Raw genomic sequence first — 27,079 nt, 5'->3', positions numbered from 1 at the left:
TGTTGCGCTGCACTCTCAGCCCGGTAGATTTTTCTCCAAACTTTTTCTGTGCTTTGATAACGCTGCATGACAGACACGTTTAAGAATCAGCGACAAGCAGCGGTAATCGGAATCACTCTGAAATTAAAAGATCTGAAAACAAACCACCCGCGTGTGTCCTTTACTGTGCAAGTTAGACACAGTTGTTAAAAGCTAGCACAAGCCAGGCGGTGGTGGCGCACGCCTTCGGAGGCAGAGGCCGGCGGATCTCTGTGAGTTCGAAGCCAGCTTGGTCTACAACAGCTAGTTCCAGGACAGGCTCCAAAGCTACACGGAGAAACCCTGTTTCGAAAAACAAAAACAAAAAACAAAAATAAAATAAAACCAAAACCCAGCAGAACACTTGCCTGGCAGGGGACACCATGATCACAAGGTGGTTTCCCAGCATGAAGCTTGTCATTTGCCCTTTGATGTGCTGACCCCTGTGATTTCCCCACATGTGGGAAACTTAACTGCACAGTCTGTGGTAGCGGGGGGGCTGCATTCACACTCTCGCCCTAAAAAAAAAGATTTTTAGAAACCCAACATAATAAAAGTTTGCAGTAGAGACTGGAGAGACAGCTCAGCCGTTAAGAGCACTTTCTGCTCTTGCTCAGGACCCAAGTCCCAGCATCTATATGATGGCTCTTAACTGTCTCTTAGTTCTAGTTCCAGGGGATCTGATGCCATCTTCTGGCCTCCCTGGGAACTGCATGAATGTAGTGCATACGCACCCGAGCAGTCAAAACACCATACAAATAATAACAACGATGATGATAATAATTCAGAACTATTTTCACTAGAACCACCATCCGAGTGGCTGGAGAGATGGCTCTGTGGCTGGGACCGCATCCTGATCCTGCAAAGGAGCCGCGTTCAGTTCCCAGTACCCACGTCTGGTGGCTCATCTCAGTCTGTAACTCCAGCTCCAGGAGATCTGACACTCTCTTCCGACTTCTACAGGCACCTGCTTGCACTGGGTGAGCTTTTGCATAAGTAAATAAAACCAGAAAAGAAGGAAAAAATATTAAAAGAAATACAGAACCGTGAAATGTGAACAGCAAGAAAAGTGGTAATGTGTATATTCCGATATAAATATCAGAAGACAGTCGCTCTGGGATTGAGGTTTTAAGAATCACAGAACCAGAAAAGTCCAATGTGCAGTCACAAGCACCATATCTGTCTTGTCCTCATGGACAGAGCCTCTCCGGTGGGAGACGACATGTGTGTAGTTCTTTGCTGGGCTCTAAACCTGGTTTCATCAGCAAACAAACAGGTGTCAGGTTGTTGAGCGATCTCCTGGATCTTGCTTAAATGTGTTCAGTCTCCAGGGGGCTCTGGATCTCTCTCTCCTCCTCCTCCCCCATTTCCCCCTGATGTCACTTAGTGTGACACTCAAGTATTAAATATTTGACACACACATGCTGCCACACTGGCTGGTGGGAACTGGAAAGAACAAAACCCCTCTCTACCACAAGAGGGCAGTAGACACCAGCAGCGAATGGGGGCTAGCTGGGAATGGGGAGACTCCAGGATGAAATGGAGTCGTGGGGGTCACCTAGTTCATACCCGTTCTCCTGGGGACAAAAAGACAGTCGGGGACGTCCTGAGATCACACTGTTGGCCAGGGTCCAACAAAGGCTAACTTGTTCTCAATTAGACAGTAGCTCTCAGCTGGAACCAGGAAGCTCATAGTTAGGGAAGCTCTGGCTGTGGTGATATACTGGTGTTGTTCCAGCACGGGGGAGGTGGAGACAGGTGGACCAGTGGATGCACGGTGCGTGCTGGCCAGCCAGAATACCCTACTTAGTGAGTCCACCAGGCCAAAGAGAGACCTCGCCTCAGAAAATCAGAGTGGGTGACTCCTGAAGTAAGACACCCAACGTTGTCCTCCAACCCCCACAGGAACCCGTCTGTACACACACGTGTAAATACGCACGATACACCACACACACACACACACACACACACACACACACACGAGGATTTCTAAGGCGAGATTCCTGCCAGGATAAAACAACTAAAGTTCTAGGAAAAGTACGATTCCAAAGCAGACTCAAGAAGACAGGAAATGCATACACAAAACCACTATTGGGGAAACTGAGGTAGAAGTAAAAATCCAGAGGCCAGCTCGCCCTTCGCAGCCACAGAACAAAGTATTCCAATGTGTTCAGACTTCTGTAGGACACAGACACAGGCCTGGGAAGCGCCCAATAATTACTGCCATGATAGATGATTTAACGCCAAGTCTGGAGCCTGCAGTGTGCACCTGTGTGCAGTACCTAAGGACGCCAAAAGAGGGCAGAAGATTCCCCTGGAGCTAGGGTTACAGGGAGTTGTGAGTTGTGTGCATGCTGGGTCTTGGACCTGGGTCCTCTGCAAGAGCAGCTAGTGTTTTAACTGCTGAGCCATCTCTCCGGTCCTTCAGTTTTGAAATTCTTGAACAGACTAGAATTCTTGTGAATGAAACAGATTGGGCAGTACAAGCCCGTCTCTTACTGCAAGAGCTTCTTGCCAGTGTTAATCGTGTCAGATGGTAGATATCTTCAGATTAATAATTGATCAGTCATTGATTCCAACAGGCCTTGCACCCCCGGGCCTTCCACTTTCTGATACGGTGTGCCTGAGCTTCCTGTTCCGCCATTAGCCCTGATTCACTCTCCCCTGTGTTCAAGGGGTTGAGGTTCAGGGAGGGAAATTAGACCCACATATTCCATGCAGGGCTGGGTAAGACAGGCAGCTCAGTTGCTTGGGTGTGGGCCTGGCACGCATGGTTTCAGTACTGCATTAGAATCAGGTGTGGCAGGGTACCGTAACCCTAGCCCTTGGCAGAAGGTAGAGGCAGGAGGATAGTTCAGAATCACCTTCCGCTACACAGTGAGTGGGAGGCCAGCCTGGGCTACTGAGGTCATCCTGGGCTACTGACAACCTGAATCTGATCCACATGAGAGAACTGACTCCTGTAAGCTGTCCTTTGGCCCCCACATTTGTATCATGCATGTGTGTGTACATGCTCACACACACTCGAGTACATACACGAGTACACACACGAGTACACACACACGAGTACACACACGAGTACACAAGCACATGAGCACACACACACGAGTACACACACATGAACACACACACGAGTATACAACACACACACGAGTACACACGCACACGAGCACACACACGAGTACACACACAAGTACACACACGAGTATACACACACACGAGTACACACACACGAGTACACACGCACACGAGCACACACACACACGAGTACACACACACGAGTACACACACATGAACACACACACGAGTACATACACACGAGTACACACGCACATGAATACACACACATGAACACACACGAGTACACACACGCACACGAGTACACACACACGAGTACACACACATGAACACACACACAAGTACACACACACGAGTACACACGCACATGAATACACACACATGAACACACACGAGTACACACACGCACACGAGTACACACACATGAACACACACACGAGTACACACACACGAGTACACACACATGAACACACACACGAGTACACACACACGAGTACACACACATGAACACACACACGAGTACACACACGAGTACACACACACGAGTACACACACACGAGTACACACGCACACGAATACACACACATGAACACACACGAGTACACACACATGAACACACACACAAGTACACACACATGAGTACACACGCACGCGAGTACACACACATGAGTACACACACACATGAGTACACACACATGAACACACACACGAGTACACACACGCACACGAGTACACACACATGAACACATACACACGAGTACACACACACGAGTACACACGCACACGAGCACACACACACGAGTACACACGCACACGAGTACACACACACGAGTACACACACATGAACACACACACGAGTATACACACACGAGTACACACGCACATGAGTACACACACATGAACACACACACGAGTACACACACATGAACACACATGAGTACACACACACGAGTACACACACACGAGCACACACACACGAGTACACACACACACACGTAAATACAAAAGAAATATCATTCAAAAAAATTCTTGTCTCGGGCTGGAGAGATGGCTCAGTGGTTAAGAGCATTGCCTGCTCTTCCAGAGGTCCTGAGTTCAATTCCCAGCAACCACATGGTGGCTCACAACCGTCTGTAATGAGATCTGGTGCCCTCTTCTGGCCTGCAGGCATACACGCAGACAGAATACTATATACATAACAAAATAAAATAAATAAATATTTTAAAAAAATCTTGTCTTAAGCAAGGCAGTGGTGGTGCACACCTTTAATCCCAGCACTCCAGAGGCAGAGGCAGGTGGATTTCTGGGAGTTCAAGGCCAGCCTGGTCTACAGAGTGAATTCAATGACTGTCAAGCTACACAAAAGAACCCTGTCTTGAAGGAAGAAAAAAGAATTTTGTGTTAAAACTAGATTATTGTCACCATAGGTCTGATTTTAATAATTTTCTCTACATGCAAAACTGCCAGCGGTGACGCAAGTCAGCCATCTGGCCAGTCATCATAGTATAAGAAAGGGAATGAGGCCAAGTGAAGTACAAACTGTTTCCGGGCTTCGGGGACATCTTCCTCACCGTCTGTCTCTCAGCGACAGGGGCGTTCTTCCTGTGAGCCCTGTGTGCTATAGACTCGGGCCTTGCTTCCTTCTTTCCCACTGCCTTTCCCCACAGACGACCCACAGAAAGATCTGGGTCTGTAAGAGCACATGTCCTGTCTAGGCACGGTGTGCACACCTGCAACCCCAGTGTTCAGGAGGCCAGGTCAGAAAAGGGGTGAGCCTGGGGCCAGCCTGGGCTACATAGCAAAGCCCTCCTCCTCTTCCTCTCCTTCTTTTCTTTTTTAAAGCAGGAGGCAGGGCTGGAGAGATGGCTCAGAAATTAAGGGCGTATGTTGCTCTTGTAGAGAACCCATGTACAGCAACTCACAACTTCCTATAATTCCAGCTCCTGGGGACTCAGCACCCCTTTCTGGTCTCTGTGGGCACCTGTACACACATGGCATACACACAGAGACATCTACACATGCACATAAATAAAAACAAATCTTTTAATAAAAAGGTACATTTTATTTCATATTTAAACGGGTTCCACCTTGAGAATTAGTTAGAAATGTAAAATCTCAGGCCATAATAAAATCCAAATCAGGACCTGCAATTATTAAGACTTTTAGAATTGTGTGTGTGTTTAGGTGTACAATGTGTGCTAAAGCCTGTGGAGTCCAGAAGAGGGCAGGGGACCCCATGGTTCAGGAGTGTAAGCTGCTATGTGGGTGTTGGCAATGAGCCTGGGTTTCTCTGCAAGGGCAATAAGCATCCTTAAGTTTCTCTGCAAGGGCAGTAAGCATCCTTAACCACTGAGCCGTCTCTCCAGCCCATTATTATCTTAAAAACTGTTAGGATACCATCTACACTCATATCAGGATTTGTTTGTTGTTTCTTTGAGACAGAGTCCTCAGGCTAGCTCCTGAAGATGATGGAGATGGTGGCATGGGGATGATGCCCCAATGGAGCAAGTACAAAGAGAGACTGCAGGCATCTTCTGGTCCAAGTCAGGATGCCAATCTTGCTACAGAATGAATAAGAACCATGACTCACCGGTGACACACCGGAGGCTGAGTCCAAACCTGGATGCAGCACAGTTGGCACTGGGGAGCTGGGGCAGGTGGGGCAGGCGGGATAGGCGGGGCAGATGGGCAGGTAGGGTATGCAGGGGAGGTGGGATGGGCAGAGTAGGCGGGGTAGGCGAGATAGGCGGGGCAAGTGGGGCAGGCGGGGTAGGCGGGACAGCAGGGCGGCAGAGCCACTTGTAGCTGCTGCATTTAGGAGAAAGGTGTTTGAGTGGAAGATGTGTGTGGCTGGAAACAGCTTAGATGGGAGAGGGGAGCAGAGAAGGAAAAGCAGGCTTGAAGGGAAGAGACCCAGCTGGACAGTGAAGGGACCCTGCCTAGACTGGGGGTCACTGCTGTCTGCCCACATGAGAAGCTGGTGCTCAGCCTCTGAGATCCTCCCACACGCCACTTCCTGCTGATCCCAGCTTCGCATTGCATTCAGGCAACAGCTAGGGCAGCTCAGGCGGAATACTTCTTCTGCAGACACACACTGGGCTTGGGAAGGGGCCTGGCTCTCCTGTAGGGAGATTGCATTTCCCTCTGAGCCTGAAGCTCAATGCCTCCATCTAAGTGGCATTTATTGTCTTCAGCTTTGGTCTGGGAATTGAACTCAGTCTCTCTTTGCTAGGCAAGTTCCCAAATAGATTTACACTACAGCCCTGAAAAGGCCTCATTTTTAAATAATGATCACTGGCTCCAAGTTCACTTTTAATCTGCTTTAAATTCTTGGGGTGTATGTGTGCACTTTTGTGTGCGTGTGCATGCATGCATGTGTGGCCATGCTGGAACTGAAACCCAGGACCTGATGTATGCTAGGCAAGCACTCTACTACTGAGATACATCCCTAGCCTCAGGCACGCATGTGAGCGTGCGCGTTTACACACATGCAGGCGCGCGCGCGCGCACACACACACACACGCACACACACACACGGTGGGGGAGACTGATGAGATGACCTTCAGTCTCTGATCTTCCTGCTCTGACCTCCCTAGTGCTGGATTCCAGGTGTGCACCACCGTACCCAGTCTCTGCCGTTGTGGGAACAGAACCCACGACCCCACCATGCATGATAGTTTGGCACTCCCAACAGAGCCCATGCCCCAGGCCCGGAGCATTTCCTACAGTGTGCTGGTTGCCACAAATCTGCAAGTAGTCCACCTCATCATGCAGGAGAGCCACTCCCTTCGTTCTGCTCACACACATACCCCAGGAGCACTTCTCTGGCTCCATATCACATCGGGGTTCCTTTGGATAGCACACGAAGGTGTCCCTGGCATGGAAGGCTGCTTCCAGGTACCCCAGATGGGGAAGCCCCCCCTCCAGTGACTTCATTCCGACTTGGAACTTCTTGAGGATGGTATGAAACTGCCTGACAATTTTTATAACGTTGTCTCTGTCATACCCACAAAATTCCATCCCATGCCACTTGGCAGTGAAGAACGGGCAATGCGCAGAGAGAAAGGAACACAGGATCCCCACAAGGACAGCCAGATCTGAGTCTTCTCTTGAAAATTACTTTCTGAATCCCCTGCCCAAGAACAAACCCCAAGCAACATGATAGTCCAAGGCATGTCAGGGTGTGCTGACCGTGGTCTGGCGGAAGGAGAGGCAGGAGAGCAGGAGGGACCATGCTTCCTGCTGGGAGTCCTGATGTTGCAGCAGCTGGAAGCCTCCACTCTCCTTGCTGCCAACCATCTTTAGAGCCGAGACTTTGGGATGTGGTGAGGCTTTGGTAACTGGAGAAAGAGTGTAAAGCCTTCCCGATTAACCTCAAACCAGTGTGACGTGGGTCCTCGGGCGACACCCACCGCAGCCTGCTGTACTCTAAGGACAATTTATTTGTTTATATTTTATTTGCTTATATTTATTTTATGTGTATGTGTGTCTGCCTGCATGTATGTCTGTGCACTTCATGCATGCCTGCCCGTGGCGGGCAGAGAAGGATGGCAAACGCCCTAGGATCGGAGTTACAGATGGCTGTGAGCTGCCCGGTGGGTGCCGGGAACCACATCCAGGCCCCTGGACCCTGGTACAGTCTTAGTCTTAACCTTAGCATTGTGCCAAGCATGTGTGTGAGTGCCCACAGAGTCCAGAAGAGGGCATCAGTTTCCCCTGGAGCTGCGTTACAGGAAGGGGTGAGCCATCCAGTGGTGCCGGGAACTGAACTCTGGTCCTCAGCAAGAGCAGTAAATGTTCTTAACCATGGAGCCATCTCTTCGGACCCTTTGATTTTTATCTCAAGACAGAATTTTTGTACGTTGCCCATGTTGTCCCTGAGTTGGACTCTACACCTGGCTGCTGGTCATTGTTTTAATGGAATGAACATCTAAAGGGATAAGATAAAGGGAAGGGGGGGTACCAAAGTGGAGCGCAGATGGCAAGTGGCCCTGGGATGTCTTGGGGGACAGTAGTACTGTCTTGGTCTGAAAGCCTGACCCACAGCCCAGTCCCAGGCTGTGTAACAGACAGCCCCAACAGTTACAAGTAGAGGGTGAACATTTATAACGCTCACGGAGCCAGGTGTGGTGACACACACCTTTAATCCCAGCACTGGGGAGGCAGAGGCAAGCAGATCTCTGTGAGTTCCAGGTCTATAGAGAGAGTTTCAGGACAGCCAGGGCTACACAGTGAAACCCTGTCGCAAAAAGCCAAAATAAATAAAAACAAGCAAGCAAGCAAATAATAAATAAATAAAATGCTCATGGGGTTTGTGGCCAGGAGTTCAGACAGTATGAACTGCTCTGTTCCACGAGCCTGGGCCCCAGCTGGGCTGCATTAAAAGGAGAGCAGGAGCTGAACACCAGCATTCACCTCCCACTGCTTCCCGACGGTGGGTGCAGTGAGAGCAGCTGCCTCACGACCCTGCTTGCACCACGTCTCCTCCACGACGGACTGAGCCCTTTTCCTTTCTTCCCTTGCTGTGGTCGGGCATTTGGTCGCAGCAGTAGGAACAGCAAACAATACATATGGGCTCAAGCCCAGGGCAGCACAAGGGCTGAAGGAGCTGAGTTTTTAACAGAAACGTCTGCCTGGGTCCCAGGCAAAGCTCTAAATGACACACGCATGGGCTACACCCAAAGGAGCCAAGGACAGATTTTAACGGCTTAGGCGACATAGAACACCTGGCAGAAATGACAAGATGGGACTTGGATGGATCTGCTCAGAGACTCTAGGGAGCCGTATGAAGGCAGAGCAACATCAAAGCATCAAGGTATTCGATGCATGAAGAACTGGGGAAATGTGAGCCCTTCTCAAGGAAGAAGAAAATGGACGGATACCAACACTAGCTGCCCTAGATGAGGGACAAAGGCCCTGGTGTGGCTCTTCAGGGTGAGGAAAAGGCGCTCCATGAACAGAAAGGTCTGGGTTTTTAACAGAAAGCAGAACATATGAAAAGGAATGGAAACATTATAACTAGAAAATTCAGTATCTTAACCATCATGACAGAAACAAAGACGACACAGGGGGAAAAAAGCGGTGGAATCAAAATTAAAGTTTTGACTCGAAAAGCAGATCAGAAATCACCAAAAACTGTCAAACAAAAATCTTAGAGCTCTCTAGGGCCACAGAAAGATCTAGACAGTTCTGCTATCGGAGGAGTTGTAGAGATAAGGAGAAGGGTGCCGGTTCTCATCTGGACAAACCGGGAGTGATGAACCGATGTTACCGAGGCGCTACCAGACTGGCGTAGGAACACTAAGCTACACAAAGTAGGATTTGGATAAAGGAGCACTCCCCAGTTCTCCTCTTAGAAAGAGCACGGCTCTGCCAGCCGGGCAGGACAGCCCTGGCTAGTGGCTGCCTGGGGACAGAAGTCCTGGTTTGTCCAGAGATAACTGACAATATTGTACACTGTAAATCTCTCCATTTGTGTGAACAGCCAACCTTGGAATTTCTGTCTGTGTGAAAAGTTTGGTTACTCAAAGCTGGGGCCACGACGCTGAATAAGCCGATGGGGTCTCTGTTGGGGCTGGTTCCCTTTTGTGCATTCGCCAGAAGCAGGCCTGTGCTATGTTCAGGAGCCTTTTCTTATTTCTCTCTCTCTCAGGGAAGGCACATTCATTCTGTGACAGTGTAGAAAATGATACGAAGACATACTGATGGATTGCTTCTCGTCCCGGTTAGGGTTTCCATTGCTTTGATGAAACACCATGACCAAAGCATCTTGGGTAGGGAAGGGTTTATGTCAGCTTGCACCTCCAGGTTAACAGTCTGTTACTGAGGGAAATCAGGGCAGGAACTCCAACAGGGCAGAAACCTGGAGAGAGGAGCTGACGCCGAGGCCGTGGCAGGGCGCTGCTTACTGGCCTGCTTCCTCTGGCTCCTCTCAGTCCGCTGATAGAACCCAGGGCCACAAACCCAGGGGTGGCGCCACCCACAAAGGGCTGGGCCCTCCCCCATCAATCACTAATTAAGAAAATTCCCCACAGATGTTTCTTCCAGAGGCTTAGTTAGGGTTTCCATGGCTGTGAAGAGACACCATGACCACAGCAACTCTTATAATGGAAAACATGAAATTGGGGTGACTTACAGTTCAGAGGTTCAGTCCACTGTCATCATGGTACGACATGGTGGCATGCAGGCAGACATGGTGCTGGAGAAGCATCCTACGTCCTGGCTTACAGGCCACAGGAAGTGGTCTCCCTTACTGGGTTTAACTGGAGCATAGGAGACCTCAAAGCCCACCCCTACAATGACACACTTCCTCCAACAAACCAGGCCACACCTCCCACTGGTGCCCCTCCCTTTGGGGGCCGTTTTTTCTTTCAAACCATCACAGAGGCGTCTTCTCAATTGAGGTTCCTTCCTTTCAGATGACTCTAGCTTGTGTCAATTTGACATAAAACTAGTCAGGATGCTTCCCCAACTGAAAGACATAACCCTTAAGTAGCTCAGCGAAGCCCAGAAAGACCAGTCAGCCATCTGGGTCACGCTCACCAGCTCTATCAGAACAGACAACACCAGGCAAACAGACTTGGGCCAGCAAGGCAGCTCAGCAGTGAAGGCGCTTGCCTGCCACCCAACGATGTGAGCCCAAGGACCGCAGTTCAATCCTTAGGACCCTTGTCAAGGTGGAGGGGGAGACTTCTGACCTCCACACAGGGGCCACAGCACACACCCACTCATACACACACTAATAGTAAATAAAAACAAATGCATAGTATTGGTAAATCAACTAAGGTACTGAAAAACATTCAAATGGTCCCAGAGAATGGGGGAAGGGGATAATGGAGAAATAAGAAAAGTGTAGTTTAGGTGGTAGTGTATGCCCTCAGCATGTGCTTAGGTCCTGGGTTCAATTCCCAGCACCACATACTACAACAAAACCAACCAAATAGTAGTGGGAATAGCAGCAACAGCGGTGGGTGCTCGTGATCCCAGTTCTGGGGAGATGGAAACAGGGGGATCCCTGGAGCCTTCTGGCTGGCCGCCTAGCTGCCCTAGCAAGTTTTAGGACAGTGAAAGACTCTCTCTCTCTCTCTCAAAAAAAAAAAAAAAAAAAGGTGCCTGAGTAATGACACCTAAAGTTGAAGTTGTCCACTGGCCTACACACACACACACACACACACACACACACACACACACACAGAAACCAAGACCATTTCACCTGTGATCCTATCTGTCTAGATAAAAACAAGAGCACTGTTTGAACAGAAGAAATGGCTCCCCGTGGAGCTGAAGAGATGGCTCAGCAGTTAAGAGCATTCTCTGTTCTTACAAAAACCCAGGTTCAGTTCCCAGCACCCACATGGTGGCTCATCTGTAATTGCAGTTCCAGGGGACCTGGAATCTGACCTCTTCTGACATCCTTGGGTTCCTGTGCACCCAAGGTGCACATACACACAACTACTCAAAAACAAGTCTTAAAAATGTTTTTAGGGCTGGAGAGATGGCTCAGTGGTTAAGAGCACTGCCTGCTCTTCCAAAGGTCCTGAGTTCAATTCCCAGCAACCACATGGTGGCTCACAACCATCTGTAATGAGGTCTGGTGCCCTCTTCTGTCATGCAGGGATACATACATAATAAATTAATAAATCTTAAAAAAAACAAGTCATTGTTTTAAAAAAAATGTTTTTAAAATGTCTCTCTACGTCTGATGACTTTTTTGCCACCTACAGGCTGTAGAAGGTTCTCTTTGGCTTCTCGATAAGGCACTGTCTTCGTTTCATTTCTGATGACGTGTGAAATACCCCACCAGAGAGCAAGGTGGGGGAGAAAGGCTTTCTTAGTTCGCAGTTCCAGTCTGTCACTCAGGGAACTCACAGCAGCTGGTCACACGACAACCACAGTCAAGAGCAAGCAAAGCACACTTGTGCACTTACTCATCAGCTTTTCTTACACAGCTGGGGTCCCAAACCAGGGAATGGGCCCGCCCACACTCAGGAGGGAGCGTCCCACACCAACAAATGCAATCAAGGCTATCCCTTATGGAAAAGACTCAGGCTGGTCTGATCTAGAAAGTCCCTCACTGAGACTCTCTTTCCAGGAGATCCTAGGTTGTGTCCCGTTGACAATTAAAATTGATGCTCAGATACCATGGGTGGGGTCCAGAGGCTGGCACAGCGGGTAAAGGGACTTGGCACCAAGTCTAACAACTTGAGTTTGAGCCCTGAAACTCACATGGTGGGAGGAAAAGAACTGGATCTTCCTGGAAGTGGTCCTTGAACTATGATGGCAAGTTCATGCTTCTCCCCCAAATGAACAAATGAAATATAAAAACAGAAAACAAAACCCCAAATCTGGCACACTTCCTCCAGCAACAGTTTCATAACCCAACAGCGCCACCTGGTGGGAGACAGTGTTCAAACACATGACCCTATGAGGAACATTTCATATTCAAATCCTGACACCAGCCTAGTCACTGAGTTCCAGATTCAGTGACAGACCCTGACCTAAGAAAACAGGTTGCAGCCAGGCATGGTGGTAGATGCCTTTAATTCAAGCACTTGGGAGGTGAGGTAGGTGCATCTCTGTGAGTTCGAGGCTAGCCTTGTCTACAGAGCAAGTTCTAGGACAGTTAGATATGATACACAGAGAAACCCTGTCTCAAAAAAAGAAAGAAAGAAAGGAAGGAAGGAAGGAAGGAGGAAAAAGAGAAACAAGTTGGACAGTACTGGAGAACCAATATCCAAAGTATCCTCTGGACTCCAACTCCTACTCCCTCCTCCACCCCCGGTAGAATTATCATTAGACCACTGAAGTAGTCGGCTCCAGTGGCTGGGCCTCTTTACCAACAAATCTGTTTTCTCATAGCAACCGAGCGAAGCTTCTGGAGGGTGAAGTGTGAGATACTGCCGGTTGGTCCTTCGAAGGCCTCCGAAGGCCTCCTTGGCTTGATGACGGGTTCTTCCTCAGTGTACGCTCAGCTGTCCCTTTTGTCTGGCTCTTGATCTCCCTGCAAGGACACTATCCATCTCAGTTCAGGGTCCACCTTAAAGGCCCCAGTTCAGGGTCCACCTTAAAGGCCTCAGATCAGGGTTCACCTTAAAGGCCTCAGGTCAGGGTCCACCTTAAAGGTCTCAATTCAGGGTCCACCTTAAAGGCCTGCTTTGGCTCAATCACCTCTTCAAAGACTCTCTCCAAACACCATCTTTTTGGGAGAGTCTGGATTTTACGGTTTTAACATATGGATTTTAGGGAATATATCTCAGCACAACCCTTCCATTCCATTGAGTTACAGACAGGAAATAGTAAAACATCATGAAACGGGGTTTGAGAGATGGCTCAGCGGGTGCTGTGGGTGTCACGCAAACACGAGGGTCTGAGTGTGGATCTCCAGCACCCATGCAAATGCCAGGCATGGTGGCACGCACCTAGAATCCCAGTGTCAGGGACAGGAGGAGTACAGTGGCCAGATCGTCTAGCCAAACCAGTGAGCTCCGGGTTCAAAGAGAGACTATCGTAAACCTGAGGAGCTGAACAGTCACGGAACATGCCTAACACTGGCCTCCGCCCTCCACACACGAGCAAACCCACATGCACACACACCCATATGAGTGTGTACACACATTACACACTCACACAAATCACCAAAGGAAACAATGCAGGCGGCTGAGCCTCGGCACTCCTCCGAGTATTATTTGCGTGCGGCTGTGTTTTGACTTTTTCATTTCCGCTTAGCTCCCCAGCTGGCTCTCGGTCTCCTTTAATATCGATAATAGGACAATGCATTGGCGAAGCTGTACCAGCATCAGTGAGGTGACATTTTGAGTCATCGGATGAATCAAATCAATAACTAGAGCGGATGTTTACTGCTCGTCACCCTTCCTGTCCTCATGACGCGGGTGAGTGACACATCAATGCTGGATTCTGCCCAGACGCGGTACCGTCCCTTTGGCAACCCACTGTTCTTTGTGAGGTGGCCTTCTGGGTCACAAGAATAGCTATAGATACCTCTCCTGAAAAAAAAAGTCCCAAATTGAAGCGTCAACCCGCATATTCTTCCTGAAGCACCCCGTGGTGGCACAGTGTGCTAGAGGCTTATACTAGCATGCTTCCAGCAACCTCTGCATGTGGACTAGGCTCTGTGAAACAGAGCTCTGACCGTGAACCGTGGCCATCTGCTCCGGTGTGCTCATCTTTCTCGATGTGATGGCTAGAGCCACCTGGTCTACTAGCACAGAGCTGCTCTTTCTGGGTACACTACAGTGGAGGGGCCCCTGAGCCCAGGGCCTGTCTTTAGAAGGGACCAGTACACACTTCTACCTTCCAATATGGTCAAGGTCATACCAAAGTCAGCTGAACAGCTAATAGTCCTGCCCGGCCTGAGCCAGCATCTGTCCCTTGAGAAGCCGGGATGTTATGATAGCTCTGCACCCATTTCTAGGCTCTGGAGGAGGCATGTGATGCTTGCTATAGCCTGTTGCATCTTCCAGAACAGCATACTATAGCCTGAGGGGACTTCACACAGACAAGCGTTCCCTGTCTTGGAAGCTGCATAACCACATCCAAAGCATCAATGCATTCAGTCCTGGGAGGGCTCAGGTCCTGCTCTGCAGACAACGGACTTCTTTTCCTACATCTTCACATGCACAGAATCCTCAAGTCTCTCTCTTTTTAAAAGAGGGCACCGCTCATCCTCTGAGAATCCCAGCCTCCTGATCTGATCTCACACTGTTTCTCCTATGGCCCCCATTACACTGTGAGTTTCAACAGGCATGCACGTAGGCTATGCTCAGAGCCCAGGGGCTCCCCCGCTTAGAGGGAAAGCTTGAACGTGGCCTAGGCCATCTGCTTCACTCAAACAGGGTTGTGAGGGTGTGGACATCCTGACTAGATTGGGGAAGACAAGCTGGGCCTCTGGGGTTGGCTGTAAAGTTGGGAGTCCCCTAAGGATGCCCTTGTCAACTTGGCTCCCTCATGTCTGTGCTTGCCTGGCATCTGGAACTGAGCCCTTGTATGCTAGCCCAGTAAGACGTGGTAGAAGGGGGGGAGGAATGAAAGGGAGGGCACGAGGGAGAGCAATAATGAGAAAACGAAAATGATTCATATGTATGAAGCCGCCATGATGAAACACATTATTTTGTTTACTAACCTAAAGGATTCATTTAAAAAATCTTTTTATAAAGAGTTGTGTGGGGCTATGGAGATGGCCCAGTGGTTAAGAACACTGGCTGATTTTGGAGAGGACCTGGGTTCAGTGCCCAGCACCCATATGACAGCTCACAACCATCTGTGACTCCAGTCCTGGGGGAACAGATAGCTTCTTCTGGCCTCTACAGGCACTGGAATGCACATGGCACACAGACAAACGGGCACAAACATACACACAAAACAAGAATAGACAGACAGACAGACACACACACACACACACACGTGCACTTACAGTCATCCTCCTGTCAAAACCCAGGGTGGATCCACAGACTTTACAAGTTATACTCCTGAATGGACCCGCTCCCCATGAGCAACCATGGTGGATGTCATCCTGCCGACCTGTTTGTTTTGTTGTTGTTGTTTTTTGTTTGTTTCCCGAGACAGGGTTTCTCTGTATAGCTTTGGAGCCTGTCCTGGAACTAGCTCTTGTAGACCAAGCTGGCCTTGAACTCACAGAGATCCGCCTGCCTCTGCCTCCCAAGTACTGGGAATAAAGGCCTGTACCACCACCACCTGGTCAGGCAATGTGTTTCTAATCCCAGCACTGGGGGAGTGGGGGTGGACAGAGAAGACCTCTAGGGCTCACGGGTCATCTCATCAGCCAAATTGGTGAAGCCCAGTGAGAGACTGTCTCAAAAAACAACATGGCTCCTAAGGAGTGACACCAGAGCCTGACCACTGGTCTCCACATGCGCACACACATGCATGTAAGAGAACAGAACAGGGACAAGCAGAGAGGACAATCGTCGCATACACCAGGAAGCAGATGCCACCTGCCGCCAGCAGAAAGCAGCCCTACAATATGTTGGCCTCATCTGTCTCCGTGGCCCCATCAGTGGGGCTCTGACAGAACAGCCCTACAGAAAAGTGTGTCAGTCCTGGAGCTGAGGCACTGCTGGCTTGCTTGGATCAAGAGAAGGCAGTGAACGTGAGCTTTGGCCTCAGTCTGTCTCAAGATGCCCTGTGACATCTCTAGCTTAAACTGCTGGGGATAAGATAGAAGGGGAGGGAGGCTCAGTGGCTAGCCTGGGCTAGCCTCCAAGTGGGCAGTGAGGTCATTTCCTCAGTGAGGCTACCAATAGGCTTTCAACAGTCCATGGCTGGGGTTTAGAGTCAGAGGGTGAGTCCATGATTATCACTGCGGGGAGCATGGGGGTGGGCAGGCAGGCGTGGTCCTGGAGCAGCAGCCGAAGGCTCACATATGGTCTCTTAAGTTGCAGGTGGGTGTGTGTGTCTGGGCCTGGCGTGGATTTTTGAAACCTGAAAGCAACTCTCCTCCCCTGACCCGTGACACACCTCCTTCAATAAGGCCACCTCCCCTGCCCCGTGACACACCTCCTTCAATAAGGCCACATCTCCCAATCCTTCCCTGTAGGCAGAAATGGCTCATTCGTTTCCCAGCCGCCCAGACCTGAATGATCGCACAGAAAGGATACTAATCACAACACCATTTGGCCAATAGCTCAGGCGTATTTCTAGCTAGCTCTTATATCTTAAATTAACCTTTTTCTATTAATCTATTATGTATTGCCACTAGGCTGTGGCTTACTGGTGCCGACATGTTATGCCTATGGTGGTCACATCGAGTCTCCCTGATTCTGCCTACTCTCTCTCTATCTCTGTTCGGATTTCCCGCCTGATTTACTCTGCTAAGCCATTGGCTGAAACAGCTTTATTTATCAATCAGTAAAAGCAACACCTATACAGAAGGACATCCCACATCATGTCCTAGGTAGTTCCACCAGCTGGGAACTAAACACTCAAGTATATGATGAGCCTACGGGGCCATTCTAACCAGGCTACAGGTTTCAGTTGAAAGGGACACACACAGAAGCCAAGCACTATGCTAAGGAGCTAAAGGATCAGGCATTACTGGTGCTTAGGCACTGGTTGTGTGTGAGGAGTGGGCAGGCACCTGGGATAACTATCATCTGTGTGGATCATTGCCCCAGGAAGCAAAACACAACAGAACATGACATGGACTGTGACCATGACAAACTGAAAACGTACAGAGGGAGGTGAGAACACAGGAGATGCCAACTTACAAATTTGAGCAAGTTTTTCCATTAAGAATGTAGAGTTGGGGCTGGAGAGATGGCTCTGTGGGTAAGTGCTTACAAGACAAGTATGAGGTCCTGAGTTCATATTCTCATAAAGAGTTGAGTGCCGTTGCCACACTTGTAACCCCAATGCTGGGCGGATCACATTAGAAGGTAATGGAGGCGGAGACAGGAGGATCCCTGGAGCTTGCTGCCCAGTTAGTCCAGGTGATTGCTGAGTACCCCAGAAATATGGTGAAGAGCTGTTGAGGATGGTACCTAATGTTGACCCTTGACCTCTCCGTGTTCATTCAGGGACATATGCACAGCTCCCTTCACATGTGAATACACATACGTGTAACATGCACACACAAGATGAGGATGAGAAACACAGATTGCAATTTTAAATAAAGTCTGCCCATTAAAGTAGGGGAACGAGTTAGCTCTATAGCTGTCTGGGGGATAGCACTTTGGGCAGAGGGAATAACCAGTAACCAGCTACCTGAAATACAACCCTACAATGACTTACCTAGTTGTTATGCATCGACAGTCCCTGTGTGTTAGTGGCCTATGACTTTGTTTTGAGGTCCAGGATGGCAGAGTCCCCTGCCACCATCTCCCCAACGCTGGGACTGCAGGTTTACACCATCGCACATGGGCCACAACTCACATAGTTCCAACTCTACCTGAGGAAGTTCCAACAAACATCTGCTCCCACGCTAAACCTGGCAAACCAATGAATTTATTGGGCTTATAGCACATGAGTGAGGGATGGCAAACAGGAGCTCCATCAGTGACGAGACTCACCCCATGATAGGTGGAGTCCTCCAGTTAACCTCTGCGCTCTAGGTGTTAAGTGCCTCCTGAGATTGTGCACAGCTGAGCCTGCCTACAGCTGCCCAGAGTCGGTCAGCTGGTGGGGGGAGCAGCTTGTGAGGGGGCAGGGCGAATGGGCTAGTGGTCGAATGGTCAGGACCTTGGCGAGGTCTGGAGACCTTTTCCACCCCCACCCCCCACTTTCTGTAAGACCTTCTTGAGGGATAAGGGTCTCTGAGGAAGGCTCAGAGGACAGCATCTACAGTCACACACCAACTGCGGGGGCTGGGTGAGAGCTCAGAGCACTTCTGGGACAAGGTGACACTGTCATTGACAACCTATGGAAGGATGCTAATTTTCACTGAGGACTAGGCCTTCCATAGTAACTTAATTAGGCCAAGCAGTAAAACTGTCAGGAGGACCCCTGAGTCACCAGGGTATGACAAAGCTTGGCAAGCCACCAGCCTCTGGGGGAGGGAAAAGGGTGACTTCACTGCTTCCTCACACAATTGTCCTCAAGGGTCACCAAAGACCCCTAGACTGATTGGCCTGTTCCCTACCTGTTGGCAATGGCGGAACATGAATGATTTACATGAATATGTGCACAGATTTCATACATGCAAACACATCCGTCATAGACTTTTAGTTTAGTTTTTACTTTTTAAAGACAGGGTTTTTCTGTGTAGCTCTGACTGTCCTGGAACTTGCTCTGTAGACCAGGCTGGCCTCGAACTCAGAGATCTGCCTGCTTCAGCCTCCTGAGTGTTGGGATTAAGGGCATGGGACACCATGCCTGGCCCCAGCATAGACTTTTAAAAAGATGTACAAACCTTAGACTTCTGATGCCCCTGTCTCCATCTCCCAAGTGTTGGCATTACCACACCACCTGCCTGGTTTATGCTGAAGACTGAACTCAGGCCTCATGCAAACACTCCAGATGAGGTAGGTGCACCCCTAGCCTACGGCACAGCACTTTTTGGAAAAGAAAATCAAATTTTCCCAAGACAACTACTTTCGGCTTTGTAACAGTCCATACCAACCCCACAGGGCACATCTTGGGTTGACTGTCTCCTACTCTCATTTCCCTGTAAACCAACTTACAGACTCAACTGGGGCTTGGGGTGTAAATTTGGTACCTGTAGGTTGAATGAAGACTCAGGGATGTAGACCAGACTGGCCTTAAATTCAGGATTCTCTTGCCTCAGCCTGTGGTATATTGGACCACAGCTGTCTGCTACTACACACACACACACACACACACAGAATTGAGGTGATGTGAACTGACTGCTAACAGTACCACTTTGCTCGGCTGAGCTGACTCTGCCTAGGCTTGCTCCTGGCCAGGCAGCATGGAGACGTACTTCAGTCCTTCTTAATCGTATTGGCCCACTCTAAGGAAATCTTGCTCTGAAGACTCGAGTGCTTGGGATCTTACAGGAAGCCAAGTCCATACGCTGGACTTGAGCTTCAAGCCAAGCCGTGCCTGCTATGCGTCTTTGCTGTTTCAGATGGGTTTAACACAACGTGACAACTCATCTATTCCCAAATGGAAGTTTTTTTTTTTTTTAAAGGAAGCCGACATATTTCACATCATACCCCACATCACTTCTTCTACTACTCATAAATCTCTTTCCTTCTGCCTTGGCCGCATCATGTCTGCCCGTCTTTCACTTGTGATTTATGGCTGAGTTCCTTATGTTGCCAGATTTATAAACTTTGCAGGGCTTCCTGAATGCCCACTTTGTACACCAGTCCACAAGCCAGTAAATTTATTGTCTATGAATTGCTACTTTGAAAAATTACATCAATGCAAATTGATTGGCTTTTAGCCTCCCTAGCCAATAAATTCATTTTAGTTTTTTGGAGGGGACATCTGAGGTCACAGGATGATAGATAAAACGGGCAATCCCTCAACGAGGAGAGTCGGAAGTTCTCCTGAGCAGAAGCCCGGCAGGACTTCTCTCCATCGTCATGGATAGACTGGCCTTCTGCTGCCTGCTCTTCGTGGGTCTCCTGAACCCACTCCTGTCCCTTCCCGTCCCTGATACGGGGGAGAAGGCTCCTCAGCGTCCAGGTGAGGTGACTGTGTTTATCAGTCTAGGTGGCACTCAGGAGGAGGAAAGGGATTCCGGCTAAAAGGCTCTTCTGTAAGCGTAGCGATGCTTTGAAGAGAGAACCAGGGGGCTCTTACTGTGTGTCTTAGATCTAGCAATGGGTACGGTCTTCTCTAAACACAGGCAGGTAGCATTGCTTACTTCATGTCACAAATGCACTCAAACTTTCGTAGTGGTCAGCTTTTGTTTATAAAAACTGGACTGAGTTTAGAACATTACCTTCAATTTTGAGAGGACTGGTTGAGGGTAGGGGTGGTTTCTCCAGCTACAGACTAATGGGTCCTTATTCTGTCATGAGAATTAGAGAGCAATAATCTGTGTTGTATGAAACAAAATGGCTTAGTTAAGCACAGTGGCTGCTGAAGTTGGACTCAGACAGCCAAGCACGTTTGTTCTCTTTTTAATTAATGTTCTACTTAAGTCCAAGTTAAACTAAAAAAAAATTAGAAATTTTACCAAAACCCCTTAATTTGGAATTAGGTTGTGTATTATATTTCATAAATATTTAACTGGATTTAATATTTAGTGCACACACCATGGCGGTCAGAGGACTTGAAGGAGCTGGTTCTCTAGTATGTGGGAAGGCTTGGTGGTAACACTGTCCTCCCTGGGGCCAGCTCGCTGCTTTTGGGTTCTTTCAGACATTTTCTTAAGTAGTTTCTCTTCCAAGCCACTGCTGTTACACTTCCTAGTCTGCGCTGCTCTCCCGCCAGCATTCTGATCGTGTTTGAGCATCACTCACATTCTGCCAATCATCTGCTGGCATCACTGAATCCACACTGGCACTTAGCCTGTTGGTCAAAACCAGGCAGGAACCAATTCTGCTATTTTAAAAGGGCCAGCACACACCACCAAAAGAACTCAGGATGTTCAGGTGCTGACGGCGCTTCAAACGTCTACAATAAAAAAGCTGAAATGAGGCAGCCTCTTACTCAAAAGTCCCAACAGGTGGAAACTTAGCGGTTTTTGCCAGAATGCTCCCTTGGGTTCATCCCTCCGCAAATGCCCTGCATCACAGACATTTGCACGTTATCAAAGTCTGCAGGTGACCATTGGCATTCTCCAGGAGTACCGTGAGTGCACCTGGCTGCTGTTAAAATGCTTTGTTCCTTGTCTTCCCATCAAGGTTGCAGATGAGGTCAGCCTGCAGCATCCAGTGTCATGAGTGGCTTTCCGATCAGACTCCCAGAGCAACTCAACCTGCTGGCACCTGCCCAAGACATGTCCCACTGCCAGCCTCTGCCAGTCACATCCATCTTGCATGCACTTAGCATACACAACCAGAACATTTAGCACACAACCTGTGCAGAAAGCACACCTCATACCTGCTCTCACTCCTCACACCCATTTGCCACACATGTTGCATGCACTTGCCCTCACACCACACACTTACCCAAGGATACTTGCCATGCATCCCTTACATGTGTGTACCATGTTTCCCTCACTTATACACACCCCATACACGCTGGGTGTCGGTCACACCTCACACAGAAGTCATAATGCAGCATCTGAAGCCTCAAGTGAATCCCCGCAGCGAGGTGCAGCGGAGGTGCCGCCCTCCTTTTTTGTCTCCCACTCATAGACCTCAGAAGGGGATAAATGGAGATGATGAGCCCAATTAGACTTCCTGAGCCAAACTAGCATTGGGGTCCCCTCCTGCTCAAGGCAGCTGGTAGGGTGGCCACGATGGCAGGGAAAGGTGGTCCACATGTTTCTCACTTTTGGACTCCCGCTGGCTTGTGTAGCACCTTTATTTCTGCTAAATGCCACCGAGACAGATCACTGATTTCCGCACTTGGAGTTCCGGCATCCACCTCCCCGTCCTGGTACTCACCAAAGACAAGGAATAGAGATGGCCACGTGAAGGCCAGGGTGGACTACTTGTCTGTCTCTACCCCACAGTGCTTGAAGAAGATGCTCGGCTGGCTCTGGAGGAGCTGGAGAGGGTTGCCCTCCTGCAGACGCTGCGACAGACAGTGGGCACAGAGGCAGGTGGAGGTCTCAGCGAAGCAGGTAAAGGCATTCTTGGGCAAGTGGGTGAATACCATAGCTACGAAAGTTGTCATCTATTCTAGCTATCAGAAAAAGCTCTACAAAGTTCAACTATGTGAAATTTCCTAAAACCCTTCTTAGTCATCCTCCATTATCTGTCCACTATCCTCTGTCCAGCCTTCCAGCTTCAGCAAGTGCTTGCAAGCCCAGGCTCCCCAGGCTGGGCAGAACTCTTTTCATATGGACTGTTTAAGTGCCATCGAGACCAACTGTAAATCTCTGTGTCCCACTTACTACCATCTTCACAAATAATTTAATCTCTCTGTATCTCAGTTTCTGAGTCTGAACACAGGAGTGGCAAGGACAGTCTATACCAGGCATGATGGTGCACACACACCTGTAATCTCAGCACTTAGAGGCTGAGGCAGGTTTGGGAGTTTGAGGCAAGTCTAGGCCACATAATATGATTTTATATATCTAGCCCAAACTAAATCAACAGCAGAAAAAAAAAAATTGACTTCTTGGGGTGACTTAGAAAAATCAATGCAAAAAAAAATGCAAGTAAAATGTTTAGCAGGTCAGAGAGATGAGTAAGGTCAGACATGGTGACTCACACCTGTGAGCCCATGAGTCTGCAGACAGCCTGAGACCCCATTCGACAAACACCGCCTGATGGAAATGATGACAGACTGATCCAGTGCTCAGAACGCCTGGGCACAATACGGAGCGTCTTTAAGGAGACACTCTGACGGGCAGTCCAACTGTGTTTCTGACAAACTAGGAATGGTTAATGAGAAAAACAAAGTGCTGAAGTCAGAATCCTTGCCTGCGTTCAAGTTCACATTGCCTCAGCGTGCACAGGACTGGAAACTACACATAATTTAGAGATGTTATATTTTTTTTTCTTTCCATGTGTGCTGTGCGTGTATTGTGTGGGCCCATGTGAGTGTGGGGGGCAGAGTTGGATTTTTCCCTAGCTCTCTTCATTGACTGAAGCCTGTCTCCAGCTGTGTTAGCTAGCCAGCCTGTCCCAGGGACCCTGTCTTTACCTCCCAAATGTTTAAGGGATCAAGGCGGCCTCCATGCTCACCCAGCTGTGATATGGGTTCTGGGGACCTGGACTCTGGTCCTCAAGCCTGTGCAGCTGGTGCACTATGGGTCACCTCCCCAGCCCTGGAATCTTAGATTTCGTAGGTTTTAAAATAAGCATGGCTGCTGAGTGTAGTGGCAACGGTGCTGGGTATGGTAGCAAACGCCACAGCTGCTTCTCTGTGAGGCCGGCTTGGTCTGCGCAGTGCATCCTTGCTTTAAAAAGAGAAACTGTCAAACTGTTTTCCAGATCCCAGTGATGATACTCCCACCCCAAGGGGAAGCTTGAGAAAGGTAAGAAACTCTGGTTTTTGAGGGCGAAAGGCTGAAGTTCTCATAACCAATTTTACAGAACCCTTAATTCATGACCTAAGAGTGTTCTTGGTGGAAATCACATCTTATAGTGATTGGCCAGTGTTCTTCCAAAATGTTTTTTCTAAACTGTTTCATAGACTATATGACTGTAACATGGACTTGACAAGCACCTGTTCCAGGTGAATGACAGTGGCATGTAAGGGAAAGGAGCAGCAGGGAAGGCCCCTGCTGCATTTGCCGTCCACTGCCGTGCCACGTGGCCCCAGCAGCAGCAGAACTAGGATGGCACTTACTAGTCAAACTTCAACAGACCTACAGGGACCAATAAGCAGTCATATGGGGCACCACAAGGCACCATGGGAAGGGAATGGAATGAGGATGTGGTCCTGTCCCTGCAATGCAAAGGCTGGGGTGTGGTGTGAGTGACAGGACACACATGGATGGTGTAGTGTGGGGACCACTGTATGCTTTCCAAGGGGTCTCTCCAGGGACCCTGCCTTCTGCCCTGACAGTCAGTGTTTATGATTATGTAAATGTCTCCTGAGAAATCATGACATCAGCATTCATGGATCTGGACCAGGCACACCTCTAAGGTTGTAATAGCCACCAGCGTTCTGGCAGCAACCACCCTGATATGAGATCCCAGAGACAGTGAGCAGCACCTGAAGCCCCTAGGGGACATTCTGTGAGCCATTAGCGAAAAGTCTTCACTCAGATGTTTACATGCTTCTAAACAGAAGCCAGTCCAGTTAGTGTTACTATTGCTGTGATCAAACTCCATGACCAAAGCAACCTGGGGAGGAACCGGTTGATTTGGCTCACACTTCCACATCACTGTTCAACACTGAAGGAAGTCAGGGTAGGAACTCAAACAGGGCAGGAGCCTGGAGGCAGGAGCTGAGGCAGAGGTCATGGAGGGGAGCTGCTTGCTGGTTTGAACTCATGTCTTGCTTAGCCTGTTCTCTTATAGAACCCAGGACCACCAGCCCAGGGCTGGCATCACCCACAATGGGCTGGGTCCTCCCCCACCAATTGCTAATAAAGAAAACGCCCCACAGGCTTGTCTACAGCTAGATCTTATAGAGGCGTCTTCTCAATTGAGGCTCCCTCCTAACTGATGACTCTAGCTTGTGTCAAGTTGACATAAAGCAATCCAGTACAAGGATTATTCCTAAGGCCTAAAACCATATATGTAGGGTGTGCCCACTTTATTCTAGAATAAGAAGAAAACTATGGCATTGCTCTACCTTTAAAAGAAGCCAGTTTTAACAGGTAAGATCTATGTGACAATGAAGATTAAGAGTCCAGAATTAATCACCGACAGAAGCCAACATAGAATGGTCACTGAGTGTTGGCAGAGGCTGCTCATTTGCTTCCCAGCCATCCAGACTGGAAATAATCATGCAGACACTATATTAATTAAGTGATTGCTTGGCCAATTAGCTCTATTGGCTAACTCTTACATCTTAAATTAACCCATTTCTATTAATCTGTGTATCACCATGTGGCTATGGCTTACCAGTGTCTGTCTGCTCCAGTGGCTACATGGTGTCTCCCTGACTTGGCCTTCTTTCTCCCAGCAGTCAGTTTAGTTTTCCTGCCTAGCTCTACTCTGCCCTATCATAGGCCAAAGCAGCTTCTTTATTCATTAACCAATAAAAGCAACACATATACAGAAGGACTTCTCACATTATCTCCCCTTTTTTGTCTAAATAAAAAGGAAGGTTTTAACTTTTAACATAGTAAAATTACATTTAACACAATAGGTATCAAGCAAGAATTAGTTAAAATATTTGTATCTACTTTATCTTTTATCGTAACTAAAGAAAGCTATAACTATATAGTCTTCAACTCCATCAAAGATTCCAGAATGATATAATATTACCTAAGTAAACAGGAAGTGCATTGTAAGCAAGTTCCAAAACTCTAGAATTAACAGAGACCTCTTATTGCCTGGACAGTCACCAAAGTTCTTCTGTATCACTGGAGCATCCATCTTCAGCCTACTGAAGGTATCTTCAGACTTTTCTATGAAGCAGGAAATTTCAAAGACAGTTCTGCCTATATTGGCAGTTTGTTAGTCACTTTCTTCTGTGTCCTGCAGAATGTCTGACAGATTCTTTCATGAAGCAGGAACCCCAAAGGACTGTGTCACCTTCTTTTTTTTTTTTTTTTTTTTTTTTTTGGTTTTTCGAGACAGGGTTTCTCTGTGGTTTTGGAGCCTGTCCTGGAACTAGCTCTTGTAGACCAGGCTGGCCTCGAACTCACAGAGATCCACCTGCCTCTGCCTCCCAAGTGCTGGGATTAAAGGCGTGCGCCACCACCGCCCGGCTGTCACCTTCTTTAAGCAGCTTCAGCAGTCATTTTCTGTGGGTCCTGCATGTCCAGTTCATACAGCAAACCATCAAGCAGCCCAGGCAAGAGCAGTTTCTTGCCCAAATGGCTGATAAACTCCATAAGGAGCCTTTTTGATACCCGTTATCCTCTTAAAGTAGATTGGTGCTGTCAGGAGTAGATATGTCTCATTGTCATGAAAAGACTTTAGTTTTTAAAACATTTTAAATTCCATATTCCATAGGTCTTTGAAAGGTTTTATGAGATTATTTATATAACTGAAATATATCTCTATATATCTAGAAAACTTAACTGACTACGAGCTTGACTATTATAGATGATTATCTATTAACCTGTATTTCTTAATTATACACTACTTTTTTTTGCAATTTTTTTAAGTTTTATTTATTTATTATGTATACAGTATTATCAGTATTCTGTTTGCATGTGTGCCTGCAGGCCAGAAGAGGGCACTAGATCTCCTCACAGATGGTTGTGAGCCACCATGTGGTTGCTGGGAATTGAACTCAGGACCTCTGGAAGAGCAGGCAGTGCTCTTAACCACTGAGCCATCTCTCCAGCCCTATACACTACATTTTTAAATGAGCTACAAAAATACAATACCTTGATTAAGAGCAGCAACATACATATAACAAAACTGACTTTAAATTTGTATCAATAAATCAAGATCCATATCAATACAAATCTCTATAACTGAGAGGATAGGGGAACTCTAGCAACCACAGGGTTAAGAAGAGAGAGAAAGAGAGAGAGCGCGCGCGAGCGAGCGCACACGCTCCGAGGAGCCCCCATGAGGGTTACTTATTGTTCTGAACTTTGGGTTTCAGGCTTTCTCTGGACAAGATTCTAACACTGTACTGAGTCGTCTTTTGGCAAGAACCAGGAAACAACATAAGCAACATGGGACTGTCTCGGAGTGCTTCTGGAAATACTGCATTTGAAGAGATACAAGCATCAATTTACTACATCAGAACCACCACTTTAGAAAACTAAACAAGGAAGATGCCTGAAGAAAAATCCAGCTAACTACCCCATTTCTTCATTATTATGAGAAATAAATCCTCA

General features: G+C 48.3%; 1 protein-coding gene and 1 non-coding gene across 2 annotated transcripts; both read left to right on the top strand.

Moving 5' to 3' along the window:
• The first annotated feature begins 378 nt into the window (after window positions 1-378).
• LOC121441836 lies at window positions 379-538 on the top strand. The gene has a single exon (XR_005973509.1). It is a non-coding gene; the product is annotated as a U1 spliceosomal RNA (small nuclear RNA).
• A 19,582-nt stretch (window positions 539-20,120) lies between these two features.
• Window positions 20,121-26,955, top strand: LOC121441815 (urotensin-2-like). Its single transcript, XM_041643135.1, has 4 exons — window positions 20,121-20,223; window positions 22,166-22,276; window positions 23,595-23,638; window positions 26,842-26,955. Exons 1-4 carry the CDS (start codon window positions 20,121-20,123, stop codon window positions 26,953-26,955), a joined length of 372 nt encoding a protein of 123 aa, XP_041499069.1.
• The last annotated feature ends 124 nt before the right edge of the window (window positions 26,956-27,079 follow it).

Source organism: Microtus oregoni, unplaced genomic scaffold, assembly GCF_018167655.1.
Source record: "Microtus oregoni isolate MIOR12 unplaced genomic scaffold, Mior012 000081F_ref0000091, whole genome shotgun sequence".
NCBI classification, from domain to species: Eukaryota; Metazoa; Chordata; class Mammalia; order Rodentia; family Cricetidae; genus Microtus; species Microtus oregoni.
Note: the sequence above shows the minus strand (reverse complement) of the source record. Positions and strands in the feature narration are given on the sequence as shown.

Coding starts and splice junctions, on each gene's coding strand:
- LOC121441815 (XM_041643135.1), top strand. CDS start 20,121: ATGGATAGACTGGCCTTCTGCTGCCTGCTCTTCGTGGGTCTCCTGAAC. Junction 20,224..22,165: donor GAAGGCTCCTCAGCGTCCAG/GTGAGGTGACTG, acceptor TCTACCCCACAG/TGCTTGAAGAAGATGCTCGG. Junction 23,639..26,841: donor CAAGGGGAAGCTTGAGAAAG/GTAAGAAACTCT, acceptor TTTGGGTTTCAG/GCTTTCTCTGGACAAGATTC.